The sequence below is a fragment of the Melanostigma gelatinosum genome (genome assembly GCF_949748355.1).
Source record: "Melanostigma gelatinosum genome assembly, chromosome: 24".
Classification (NCBI taxonomy): domain Eukaryota; kingdom Metazoa; phylum Chordata; class Actinopteri; order Perciformes; family Zoarcidae; genus Melanostigma; species Melanostigma gelatinosum.
Window position 1 is genome coordinate 1,856,837 of NC_136657.1, and position 13,255 is coordinate 1,870,091.

At 42.1% G+C, this 13,255-nt stretch overlaps 1 protein-coding gene across 1 annotated transcript in view; it reads left to right on the top strand.

Annotated features, from left to right (window-relative positions):
• LOC306797448 (neural cell adhesion molecule 2-like) overlaps nt 1-13,255 on the top strand; it is a gene marked incomplete at both ends in the record, with an annotated part of 117,008 nt that overhangs the window by 67,043 nt on the left and 36,710 nt on the right. The window contains 3 exons of the mRNA XM_079296814.1: nt 5,949-6,070; nt 7,601-7,734; nt 12,770-12,884. Coding sequence (XP_079152940.1) covers nt 5,949-6,070; nt 7,601-7,734; nt 12,770-12,884 — 371 coding nt within the window. The remainder of the gene's footprint in view (nt 1-5,948; nt 6,071-7,600; nt 7,735-12,769; nt 12,885-13,255) is intronic.

A 13,255-nucleotide genomic window follows, 5' to 3' on the forward strand; every position in this document is an offset into this window, starting at 1 on the left:
CTGATTCATATAATTCCTCGACAACACATTTTGTCAATCAGCTTCCTAAAGTGAGAAATGGCGTCCACCAAATAATGTTGCAGGGGCTTGAAAGGAAAACTTCAGTTTGTTACTCTCATAGTTTTTGACCATTAAATTAATTTCCTATCATAACATTAAACTCCCCAAGGTAATTCTGCAGATCTCAGAAAGTCTTGTCCCCTCAGATTTCGTGTCTTTTTTCAAGGGGCTCAATTCAATGTTTCTTAAGATATTTCAGCATCTTACCAAGAGCTATGGCTCCGACATCAGCACAAGAAGTGGCTTAGTTCCAGCCATTTGATCCCTCGGCATATGTGCACTTAAAAACCAATCGCCACCACAAGCTGAGAATGCAGACACACGCTGAGGAGTAAGCAAACCCCACACGACACACTACAGGCCGAATTAAATATTTATTGCTGGTAATCTATGCACACCTGCTCTATATGATGCATGTATGCATGTATGCATGTATGCATGTATGTATGATTTTAGAGAAAGTGGTGGCCAAACAACTTACTGCTGCACTGGAGAGGCACAACATGTACGACGAATTCCAATCTGGGTTTCATAAGCAACACTCTACTGAAACCGCTCTCCTGAGGGTTTCAAATGCAGGTGACTGCTCTGTGTTAGTTCTTCTGGAACTCAGTTCTGCATTTGACACTGTAGACCATAACATCCTGATTAAGAGGCTACGTGATTGGGTGGGCATATCTGGCATAGCGTTAGACTGGTTTACATCTTACCTCAATGACAGAAGTTTCAATGTCTCTGTGGGTGATTTTGTGTCTGTTACCTCTCCACTGTCTTGTGGTGTACCGCAGGGCTCGGTTCTGGGGCCTCTGTTATTTTCCCTTTATCTGTTACCTTTGGGGCCGATTATAAAAAGTTATAATGTGTCCTATCATTTATCTGCAGATGATATCCAACTCCATCTGTCATTCAAACCCAGCGAGGCCTTCACATTAACTAGGCTCCTGGACTGTGTCACTGCCATCAGAGACTGGACGACAGAAAACTGCTTGCAACTCAACGACTCTAAGACGGAGGTCCTAGTTATTGCTCCAGAGGAGTTTGTCCCCATGATCAGGCAGAGTATTGGTCCACTCTCCTCTGCTGCCCATTGCAACCTGTGCAATCTAGGGATTTTCTTTGATCGATCCATGTCGTTTGACCCCCATGTTAAGCAGCTGTCCAGGTCATGTTTCTTCCATCTAACAAATATCAGTAAACTGAGATCTGTAGTATCAACACCTGAATTACAGATGATCATACACACATTTATCTCTTGTCGCATTGACGACTGGAACTCACTTTTCACATCACTCAGGGCATCTGCTCTTAACCCGCCCGCACCCGCCCGCACTCTCAGGTCAACCGCTATCGGTCTTCCTTCAGTCCCACGCACACGATTTAAGACCCGTGGTGACCGAGCCTTTGAGGCAGTGGCCCCGAGGCTCTGGAATGCTCTGCCTGCAACTCTACGCCTTGCAGATACTGTGAATAGTTTTAAAAAACAGCTAAAAACCCACCTGTTTAGGCTGGCGTTTGAGTAAAAACCCATGTCCTAGACCTGCTCTTAAAATATGTTTTACATTTTTATTTAATTGTTTTTTTTATTTAATTTTTTTATTTTTTATTTCTGTGTATGTAATTTATTGACCCTAGGGTCACATTGTCTTTTTTATGCTTTTAAATGTCTGCTCTGTGAAGCACTTTGTGATGTTATGTCTGTGTTATGTCTGTGAAAAGCGCTCTATAGATAAATTTCATTCATTCATTCATATATGAAATAGTGGTGTAGAGACATAGCTCGCTGTACTCTACTACGATGGAAATAACTGAGAAATGCACGATGGTTTGTGAATATGAAACATGATTCAGCTCCTCTACTCTTCGCAGTGCTTTTCTAAGCTTTTTCTAAGCTTTCACTAAGCGACTCGGAGTGGCGCTTTTCAACCGTGATGCATTCCTCTGAATTTCGGAGGCTCAGTTTATTGTGTGTTATTTCCTCCCAGAGTCCCGTCTACAATCCATGAAATGAACAGAATGGCTCAGAAAATGAAAGGATTGCAATGCTACTCATACTTATACTTCATTATTGCTGTTAACGTGTATGTTATCAGCCTTGGCAGGTTAGGTGGAGCAATTAGTTCATCGAAATAAGATCATTTCTGTGAACAAAAGGTTAACGCGTAAAACTTCATAACTGAGCTACTTCAAAACACTTAACACCTCAAATGTCTCCGGTAGCTGTTCTACGGTGTAGAAATGTGATAGAATCCAAATTGTAAGTCGCTTTGGATGAAAGCATCTGCTAAATGACTGCAATGTAATGTAATTATATGCCACGGGTATTAACCTGACTGTTGAAAACACATCAATAAGCCACAATGTTGCACTTCCATAAACATAGGAAATGTAGTTTGTCTAATCAGCCCCACATACACAGTCCTGCTGTCTTACATACTGTGTGTTCATCCGCAGTCCCCAACACATGCACTATTTACTTCAGTTTCAGTCGTGTTTGCTAATTATTACAGCTGTTTTATGAAATGACTAACCCATTTCTTTTATAGAAATGAAACTAAATATATGTGACTCAATAAAAACAAATGAGTTTGAATGCCACAGACAGGCTGGAAGTGAGACATTTATAGATATGTTTCACAGGATTTTGACGGTAAAAAGTCATGGTAGCACTTTATAATAACTACACACTATGAAGCATTACCGGTAGTTAAGTATGAGCAAACACTTAATTCATCATTTATAAAGCATTGTTCCTACATTAATAATTCATGAGTATGCAGTTCATAACAACAGTTATAAATGTTTTATTCTTGATTTATAAGCTTATAAGTCTATTATGTGCTTCATTATTGTGTTTTCATACTTTATAAATGATGGATTCCCCATTTATAAATGAAGTATTATATATTTTACAAACCAATTATTAAGGAGTTGTAGATGATTAATAAGATCATTTATAAAGTGTTAGTAAATGATGAATAACTTATTTAGATGCACATTATTCATGCATTTATATATATAATGGTTAGGGACTATGTTAATATATGCTTTATAAACGCATATTAATACTGCAATTCATGATTAATTCATGATTCATTAAGGTAGTTACTATTCGTTAGTAAAGTGTTTTATGTGACCTCATCTAAAGTGAGGACTATTTATGCCTTATAAAGCATTTATTAATGACATTGAAAGGCCAGCAGTGCCTCAAAACACAGTTTTTGAACAGAACAGGCAAATAGACACAACACAAAGTGATCAAATTCATATTGATTAATATTTATTGCAAGATGCAAACAATATACTGTTAAATACAAACCTCTCAGCCATTAATTCATGAAAGAAACAAACAAACAAAGACATTCTCCTTCAGGAGAACATGGCTGGATACAAAACATTTGTAAATATACGACTAGAGCTAACCAGGAGCTTTGCATATTCGTTTACTTTGTCACAACTGATTTATGGCGCTCTTCAAAGTCACTTCAGTCACATGAGCATTTGTCATGGTGGTTGTAAATGAGCCATTAACATAATGTATCCCTTAATCAGTCACGACAAAGGTTGAGCGACTGAAGCTTTTCTTATTTTTGTTTTTTAAATGCACAGACTACTCTTTGAGACGTCAGTCTGTCATCCTCCACTTTGGTCCTGACTGAAACATCGCAGCCACTGTTGGACTTATCTCCATGCAGTCTAGTGAGGACAGTCCTCAGAGGATGAATTTTGACTTTGGTGATGGCCTTGACTCTTAAGGGGAGCAACAGCATCAAGGGAAATCTTCCTTCTGTCCATTACTTTGATTTATGACCAAATACCGGGACAAGAAATGACATTCCCATGAGTATCGGTTTTACTTTTAAAAGCAGGTGTTTGAGGCATGTTCTGCCACGATCCTTTTCCACTTTCATACACTTACTTACAGCTGTTGTGCACTCAACAGAAATGACGATCGCAACATTTGAACGCTTCTTCTTTTTAAATGCGACCGGACGCAGAATTCCCGCCAACATTTTGGCTGCGACTGCGCTTTAATATTACCGGCTCAACATCATGTTGCACATGCACCCAGTCATAGATGAGTGAGGTGATGATGAGAACATGGTGCATGAAAGCAATGTTGAGCAATACTGTTTGTGTAGTGTGCAAAAACATGCCAATGCCTTGACGAGGCTGATTTGCCGATGTAATAATAATGTGTAAGGAAGAAGAGAGGGAGAGAAAGTTTTGAGTAATATCTAAACTGCCGTGGTTTGACTCGATGGTGCCTGGTGCCGGCATCCGAAATTCCAGGTTGGCTGGGCCACGGTGACAGTTGGTGGCAGCTTCTGTCAGAAGCATCGCATGGACAAGCACGAAACTGAGCGAGAGAGAGAGAGAGTGATTGGGGGGGGGGGGGGGGGGGAGTGTGTGTCTGTCTCTCATACAGTCATTCAGGTCTGTCTGCCTGTCTCACTCACTCACTCACTCTGTCTCTCTCTCCTCTGTCTGTCTCTCTCTCTCTCTCTGTGTCTCTCTCTATCATACAGCCATTAAGGTCTTAGATATTTTTAGAGGACTTTTCCCCTCTCACCCCCCCCTCCCCCCATTTCAAATTAAAAGCCCCACAGAATGAATTCTAACTGGAATGCTGGTGATGAAGCTTCTCATTTTAGTGTCAAACATTATGATTCTGTCTCCTCTCCCCCTCTCTCCCCCACCCTGTCCCACCCTTTCAAAATAAATGCCCCACAAATACAAGTTTCAATCCAAGAGTATGAATCTAAAATGCAGAAAAGAGAGTAGCGCTATCTCAATTGAACCTGAATGACACTACCGGTAACATTGGCGTGTGTATTTATTGCGATTTCTTCGGGCAGTAGAAGCCACACTGTCAAAATTTCTTTAGGAATTCTCTAGTTCAGTGTGGCTTTGTAGCACAAGGCAGTAAAACTGCCTGTGCCAAAGCACACTGTTTATTATCCATCGGGCTTACCCATAATAAGAATCAGATTTATCCAAACGTTTGGCGCGCCTTTCCTCACACAGCGTTGCCAACAGCGGCGTGAAAAATACATCAACACGTGCGGCCTGATCGGGAATAGTGTGCTCTCTATTTTTCGGAGAGATTCGCCAAGCGGTTTTCCCGAAAATTCCCGAAAATCCCCTTTTTTTAACCTTGTGCCACAAAGCCACACTGAACAACTAATGACATTTTCATCAGCCTCAGCTGAACTTTGTGTGCAATAAGCAAATGTTACACTGATGTGGTAAACATGTTACACATTATGCCTGCTGATCATCAGCTTTTGAGCATCGTCACTCTTTGCATGTTAGCATGCTGATGTTAGCGTTTAGCTCAAAGCACTGCAGTGCAGCCTCGTAGAGCTGCTAGCATGGCTGATGACTGTCAGCCTTGTTATGATGACATGATCATTCACAGATGAGCTAGAAGCAATAAGAAACAGTAAATACTGAGTATTAGCAGAGGAAAGTTATACTTGTAGGTGGAAAGAAACACAAAAGCCTTACAGAAAACTTTTCTTTTCTTCTTGGGCTTTTCAGAACAGCCATGCGTGGCTTTAAATAGAGGCCATCCCAACACTTACACCTGCATCATCAATTCAAAAATACTAGAAAAAACCAGACGCTCAACTTACAGGACTCAACCCAGACGGAAAATTGGAAGGAAATGTATTTTAAAACAACTTTTCCGAACCCCTAACCCCGGATTCTGTCTCAAAGACATCATAGTTTAACAAGACGGCAAAAGCACAGCAGTTTTTTTTCCTTATTTTCCTTTTGATGTTCAGACCTGCAATAATTTACTCTGAATGCTCGCAGAATGAAAAAAAACAGCCTTCTCCATCTTGTTTGATCTCTCAGAGGGGCTGCCGTTTTGGGCTGTTCAGTTACGGCAGGAGTTCCGCCACGGTGAGACGGCGGAGGTGGTCTGCGATGTCATTAGCTCCCCGGTGCCCGTGGTGATGTGGTACTACCAGGGCGAAGAGATCACAGAGGAGCACCACAGTAAGTGTTCATGACCTTCTTTCACTTCACCGCTATTCTGCTATTATGTTCTTCCTCTCAATGCCTATGGAAGGTGATTACTCGGTAAAACATGTGAGATGATGGATGATAGATGGATACCAGCACGTTCAACAGAAACATTTTCATGATGTAATATGTTGTTTTAAGAAATGTTCGCCTTTTTAAAAAAATCTCTTACTCGCTTATTGTTTTGAGGAATGCCATACAATGATGAATTAACTTTGAAAGTATGTTAAAGGTACCCTGTGGAGTTTTCAGAGCAATGTTTTTCATATCGTGTGTGTGTATGTGTGTGTGGAAACACAGTCCTGCCGAAGGTTTTGTGTTGTGGTAACGAGCCAATGCGATTATGAAGGTAACAACAGTTAAGTAAGCAGCGATGTCAAAAGAATTACATTTTGAATGTAAACCTGCCAATTGCTCTTGATTATTATTATTATTATTATTATTATTAGGGAAATGCTTACGAGTCCCGGTGTGCCCATTTGTCTCTCTGCATGAAAAGACGAGCCAACGTGCCAAAAAATAATGTTCGCTAGGAAATGCTATTTCCTTCTTTTGTGTGGCTCCACAATAAGACAAGGATATCAAATTCTATAAATAGAAATCCCATCAGCCCCGGAGGAGGCGTATAACTTGGACGGAACCCATGTGAGCAAGCGACTGAGAGAATGGATTACAGAGCGGGTTGGACGGTGGCATTCGAAGATGCTGCTTCCCGTGAGATGCAATGCAAACCAGCAGCCTGCATCGTATGAAAGGAGCTATTTCTAGCAAAAAGGCCGCATTCAAACTCAATCCACAATAATTTACAATCGTCTTGTCAGTCATATTCTGTCCCATTTGGTTCAAAGCTCTATCATTGATAAAGCTTGTCCCTTTTAATCCCATACTTTTGCTTAAAAAGACAGATAGAAGTCGAGAATTACTCTGAGGACAGATTAACTGTCAGCAGTGTTATTTTCTGATAGAAGCAGGTGCAACAGTAGGAACCAGTCGACTAGGATTCATTATTTCCTCGTCTCCTCCACCCTGATTTACAACTCTCTACACCACTTCCCCATCCTCCATCGAGACAAAATGCATGCCTGAACACTGATTAGAAAGAGTGAACCCTTGAATCTGTCACGTTTTTTCATTGAAATTAAAATCTTCAGTGCCACTGTGATGATGAAACATGGAGAAGAAGGCTCTTTTTGATCATTTCACTCTAATTACAATGCATGGTTATAAATATCTTTGCTTGCGAGGAATGAGATAGAAGCCCCATCACTCCTGGCCAATCTCACAGTGGCCACAATGGGAGGGAGTGGAGACTGTGATTGCGTGTTTATCTCCGTGGACTTTATCAGGTAAATGTGCTGAAGAGAAGATTGACAGTCTACTGGAGAGTGGAGATGGTCTCTGCTGTTTTCCTAACTTTCTTATCTCGCCTCTCTCTCTCTATCATACACTGTTGTTCTTTTGTCGTTTTGTGTGTCCTCCTCTCCTTCGTCCTGTGCTGTGAAGGCAGGTTCACGGTGCTGCCAAACAACAACCTGCAGATCCATCAGGTGACCAAGGCTGACGAGGACGTGTACCGCTGCGAGGCCAGCATAGAGGCCCGCAGCGAGGCCACTTTTGTGGACATCGCTGTGGTAGTCAACGGTGAGCTGCATTTCGAGTCATTGCTGCATTTGAGGATTTGTGATGAAACCAGCAGGACAAGCAGACAGTGCTTGAAAGGGAGACTCCCAAACATTAAGGATGGTGTGTCCATGAAGACGGATTTAAAAAAATAGTTAGATTAAAGCAAGTTCAGGCCCCAAAATATCCAAACCTTTAGTCGATCCTGTTAGACTTTGAGGCTTTCTGTCAAAAATAATTTGCCTTTAGAGGCCAGTAATTAACTGTTTGCAAGAAACTGTGTACTTTGACTGTGACCATGAGAGCACCAACAGCCTTAAAGTCACTGTGTTCCTACAAAAAACATTGTTGGTCTCAGCCCTTTCTCTAACTTTGAATTTTCTGGCTACAAATCCAATGTTCAAAAAGATGCATCCTTTCGTCTTCTTCCCTGCATCTCTGCAGCCTATGCCTCTTGGTTCTTCTTGTAAAGTCTGGTAATGTGCGGCAATGATGTTCCGAAGAGTCTTGCATTGCTTCGGATGGTAAACCAGCTGCAGGATAGTTCTAGTTGTCAAGCATAATCCTCTTAGGGTGACATAACCAGTAAACAATTGTTTTTCTCTGATTGAACACAAACCCAAACCTCCAAAGCTAGCTGAGAAGTGAGGCTCTTCAGTACTTCAGCTCTGCAGAACACAGACGCGTGCTCCTCCTCACAGAGTCAACAGATTAGCATGCATGAGGGTTTGACTTTCCTCTGCATACACAAGCTGTCTTGTCGCTGTGGTTTTCATAAATGAACGCCGGCCATTGTTTTCACTCTGAAGCCTACAAGGCACTAAGTCTGCAGATGCCTAAAGTTAAACGTATAATAACAGAGCTGGGATCGAGTACACAGGATCAGTGTCACATTGTTGAGCTTTTATTAGTTGGTGATAATTTGTTATGGAATCGATATTTTCTTGGAAGCACTAATTGCTGTTGTTGCTAAATATAAAGACACATGGTGTTGGAAGTGTGTTGATCGGCTAAGTGTGGACTACTCTAGCATGAAGGTGACGCATCGCAGGGCTCCTTCACAGTGTTTTGATCATGTGCAGAGGGAAGCCGATGATTCTGACGTGCAGGAACTGACCTGGAAACTCTGGGCGAATGCTCAGTTGCAGCATCAGAACAGACTTGTCAGCTTTGACAGATTCGGACTCACTCCGGTATCTTTTAATCCTCTATATTCTTTAGTGTGATTGAAAATTTCAATTAGCGCTGTCTTTGGGCTCCGTGGGCCAAATAAATCGAAGGATGTCATTTTAATTTTCTCATTTGTCCTCATTTACAGCGAGTCACCTGAGACCGGCGAGGTGATTGAAATGTGATTTCACTCAGGCCACGAGCGTCGTGTAACGCTTGAACAGCTGCAATATTGTCTCAGCCGATGTAATTCTCTCCCACCTAATGTAATAGCAGAGCGGCCCTCCGCCCAAAAACTATGAATTGCATTCAATTTAGCACACCACTTACCTCCCTTCTGAGGAAGATCCAATAAGCCTGCTCAATGAGGCACGACCTATTATTGCAGCTCCACACGACACTTGCCGTGTGGAGCTGAGACGGGACAGTCTGCAGAGCGCTTTGCTGAGTGTCCAGAGAGAAGCACGGTCTCTGAGGGAGACACGTTGGAGTGGACTTCCCTTTGCCTCAAGGAGTCTCATTCAGCTGATCCCTAAAGACTCACATTTAGTGAAGTCAAAATCTGATTTGCAGAAAGACCATTTAGTCTTGTCAAGAAGAGTTGAGCCCACAGAGCTGCCTCGAAAACATGCATACACAATCAGGGGAAGGTCAGGATATAAAAAGCATAAAGCATATACTCAGAAATCAATAGTTAAAGTGTAATCGAAAGATAAAGTGTATGATCGTTACATAACAAATGTTTAATACAGAGTGATTTAACAAATGTAAACCTGATAATAATAATAAGTGTATCTGAGTATAGTGCAGTCTGAGTGTAGAAAGTACGGAGAAAGAGGAAGTAAGCAGGGTGTTGGCTTCAAGGGATGGGGAAATAATGATGGTTGAGAAGAAAAGACACAAAGCACAATAATGATGAAGGATGAGATCAATAATCATTTTATAAGCAAATGTGTACTAACCAAACCGATTTAACAAATGTAAAAACTGATTAACAAATGTTCTGTGTGACCGGAGCTGCGATGTAAGAAAAGTGTTTTGTCAGGATGAGTTGGCAAAAAGAGAAAGGGGAAGTGCAACAGATGTTGAACACCCAGACAGGGAAGTTGGGGTGATTTCCTCATGCACACACACACAAAAGTTAGGTCATTTTCGAAGCACAGGCACCAGATCAATGATGTCATGTTAATCACGGGCTGATCCACTCCCTTACGGTTTTAGAAAGAAGTAATCCTAGCCGTTAAAACCTAACCTGGCATTTACCAAGAGCACGGATCCATAAGAGGGAAGCTGCCATAACCGACGCGACTGGTAGGAGCGCCCGGGGTCAGGGTGGCCCCTCGACCGAGTGCACTCAGACCGGAGGAAGCAGGGTAGACGTCGGGAGTAACGGCAGTTAGAAGAGCCAGGCGAGTTCCCTCGCAAGAACACCAGCTCGACAATCTTTTAATAGAGAGCTGAGTCAGTAAGTAGCCAGAAGTACCCCAGGATCTAACAGTCTGGAAAAGGATATATTAACCACCTGGTCAGGTGGTGTATTCATTTGAGGGTCATTTATGAAGGCAAATCACTGTCAAAATCCGAGAGCGCAAATGAGATCCACGTGCGCGTTTTACTTTAACGAGCGCTTTTATGTCACTCTCGCGCGAGCAGAATTTACTCTTGCGTGAGCAAAAGTCGCTCGCGAAGCTTTAACCCGCTCGCTCGCGACTCTTCTTCCTGCTCGCGAGCGAGCAGTTTTTCTTTTTGACAGTAAGTGGGCGGACCCAGTCGCCAGTGTATCTCTACATCTAATTGGTTACAATCCTCGTCCTGGCATGGACCGGATATCACTCTGACTCAGACGAGGTCTGATAGAGGTGGTTTTCAATCCGCCACTAAACACTCCACTACATCTCAGGATGTTCTACATTTGTCTGACAGGTTTTGTAAACTTTTCAGACTGTAGAGGCTGATGAAATACAAATTATGTTCATCGAGTTGTTAAATACAATAATTAAAAATGTGTTAAAGTCAAGTTGCTCAGATTGGTTTAAATTCACTCCATCATTCTATTACAGACAATGTGTGTTTGATACTCAAACCTCTTGTGACAAACAGCTCAAATAAACTCTTTGATCTTAATTGATTAAAAGTTTAAAACATGATGTGATCATATTTAATCATAGTGTTGTGTTTATAGAATATATATAATATAGTTGTATATAATATGAGCAACAATTTGGACCTGCTCAAAGATCTGGAGCCCAGATTAGGAACCACCGTTTGGATATTAACTGTTAAATCACTGACAAGTAATAAGGGGATGAAAAAGTATTCAGATCCTTCACTGCAGTAAACATACTAATACCATACTGATGAAACAATCCATTACGAGTAAAATACCTGCATTCAAAACCTTAGTCAATGTTATTATCAGCAAAATTTACTTTAAGTGCAGAAAGTAAAAGTACCAGTGCAGTAAAATGTACATTATTTGCCCCTGACCTGCAATCTGAAAATCTCCCCCGAGCGTCTGTGTCAGAGTGATGGGATAAACCGGATGGTTTATCCCAAGACGAGGATTGTAACAAATTAGATGTAGAGATACACTGGCGACTGGGTCCGCCCACTTACTGTCAAAAAGAAAAACTGCTCGCGAGCGAGCAGGAAAAAGACTCGCGAGCGAGCGGGTTAAAGCTTCGAGAGTGAATTTTGCTCGCGGAGTGACGTGAAAGCACTCGTTAAAGTAAAATACGCGCGCGCGTGGATCTCATTTGCGCTCTCGGATTTTGACAGTGATTTGCCTTCATAGTCATTGCTCTCAAATTGAGGACACGCTGCTTCCAACATGCTTTATCGGGCCCTGAGATTGGACAGTCATAGTGGGAGTAGAAGTACAGCATAAGTGCAGGCTTGAGATATGGACTGAGACGCCTGATTTAAAAAAAAAAATGCTTTTGCCATAAAGCTGTCATTCCCTTGTCACTGTGAAGGCATACCGGAATAAAAGGCCTGCTCTCCTATTACTGAATGACAAGATGCCAGTCCTTAAACTGAGTGGATGGCAGGGACACGCTGCGGCGCTCAACATATACTCCTGATAAAGCCTCTGCCTCTGTTTATCAATACTGCTGTTTGGAAGCCATCACCAAGACGTTCTATATTTATATGTGTGCTTCGTGGAAATGTTAAGACCTTTAAGCACAAAAAATACGTTATTTTCCAAAATATGCGATTTATTCTCATGGCTCAAGAACATGACATGTGACAAAATACTGTGTCCTGGAACTAATATTTAGAATGATTTGTTTTGATGGTGTTTCTTCAGTCACATTTATATATTGCATACCTGAGAGAGCACAAGCTCTCCCAGTCTGTATTCCCGTCTGTCAAACCAGCGATCTTAGAATCACACAGCAAGGAATCACTTCTCATTTTGACTCGGGAGGAATTGGCCCGGCAAGACAAAACAATGGCTGGAGCTGGAGCGCTTGACGGGGACCGAATTATTATCCACAAAAGGAAAGCGCTGTTTTTCAGAGATGGTACAGTTGTTTTTTGATGTTGAACACATTTTCCGTCTTGCCATTGTTCATATGGATTCAGCCGAGCATTTCTGAATCGAACAATAGTATTATGGTTTCACATCGCTGTGTTCGGCTCCTTTGTGTTGGGTCAGAATGTTATTTTAAATCCCCATGGGATTACCAACAGAAGTAGCGTTTTCAGTGAGTGCTTACACGCCACTCGCAAAGGCCAATTTAATCCATTTGACAATGTTCGCCGTCATCATCTGGCTCAATAGACACTGGAAGTTGTTTAAAAATGAAGTCAGATGTTGGCTTTTAGTGATTCATCCTATTAACTTTCAGGCTCTAATGAATGTCTGTTTTTCTGTCTGCAGTTCCTCCGGTGTTGTCAGTGTTACAGCAGTCCTTAAATGCCACAGCTGACCAGGAATCAGTCACCTTTAACTGCATGACCACCGGATCTCCTGACCCTGTGGTCACATGGCACAGGTACCTTCTGCTTCCTCAACACCTCGCCTCGGCCTCTGATAAACAGCTAAGAGAATATGGTGCGCCCTTTACACACACGTACGATTCCATTCCAAAACCAAAATGAGCATGGAGCTGCTGCGTTGACACCCTTTTTCTCCTCTGGGAGTATTTTGGAACCTGGCTGCAGGGATTTGCTCCCATTCGGTCTCGAGAGCATTCCAGTAGTTTGGGTGCTGATGTCGGGCGGTTAGCTCTGCCTCGCATTAGCGTTCCAATTCATCCCAAAAGAGTTGGTCGAGATCTGAGCTCAGGCCGGTCAAGTTCTTCCGCAACAAAAGAAAACCATTCCTTCATTCACATGGCATTGTGCACACACAGTAAATTTGTCG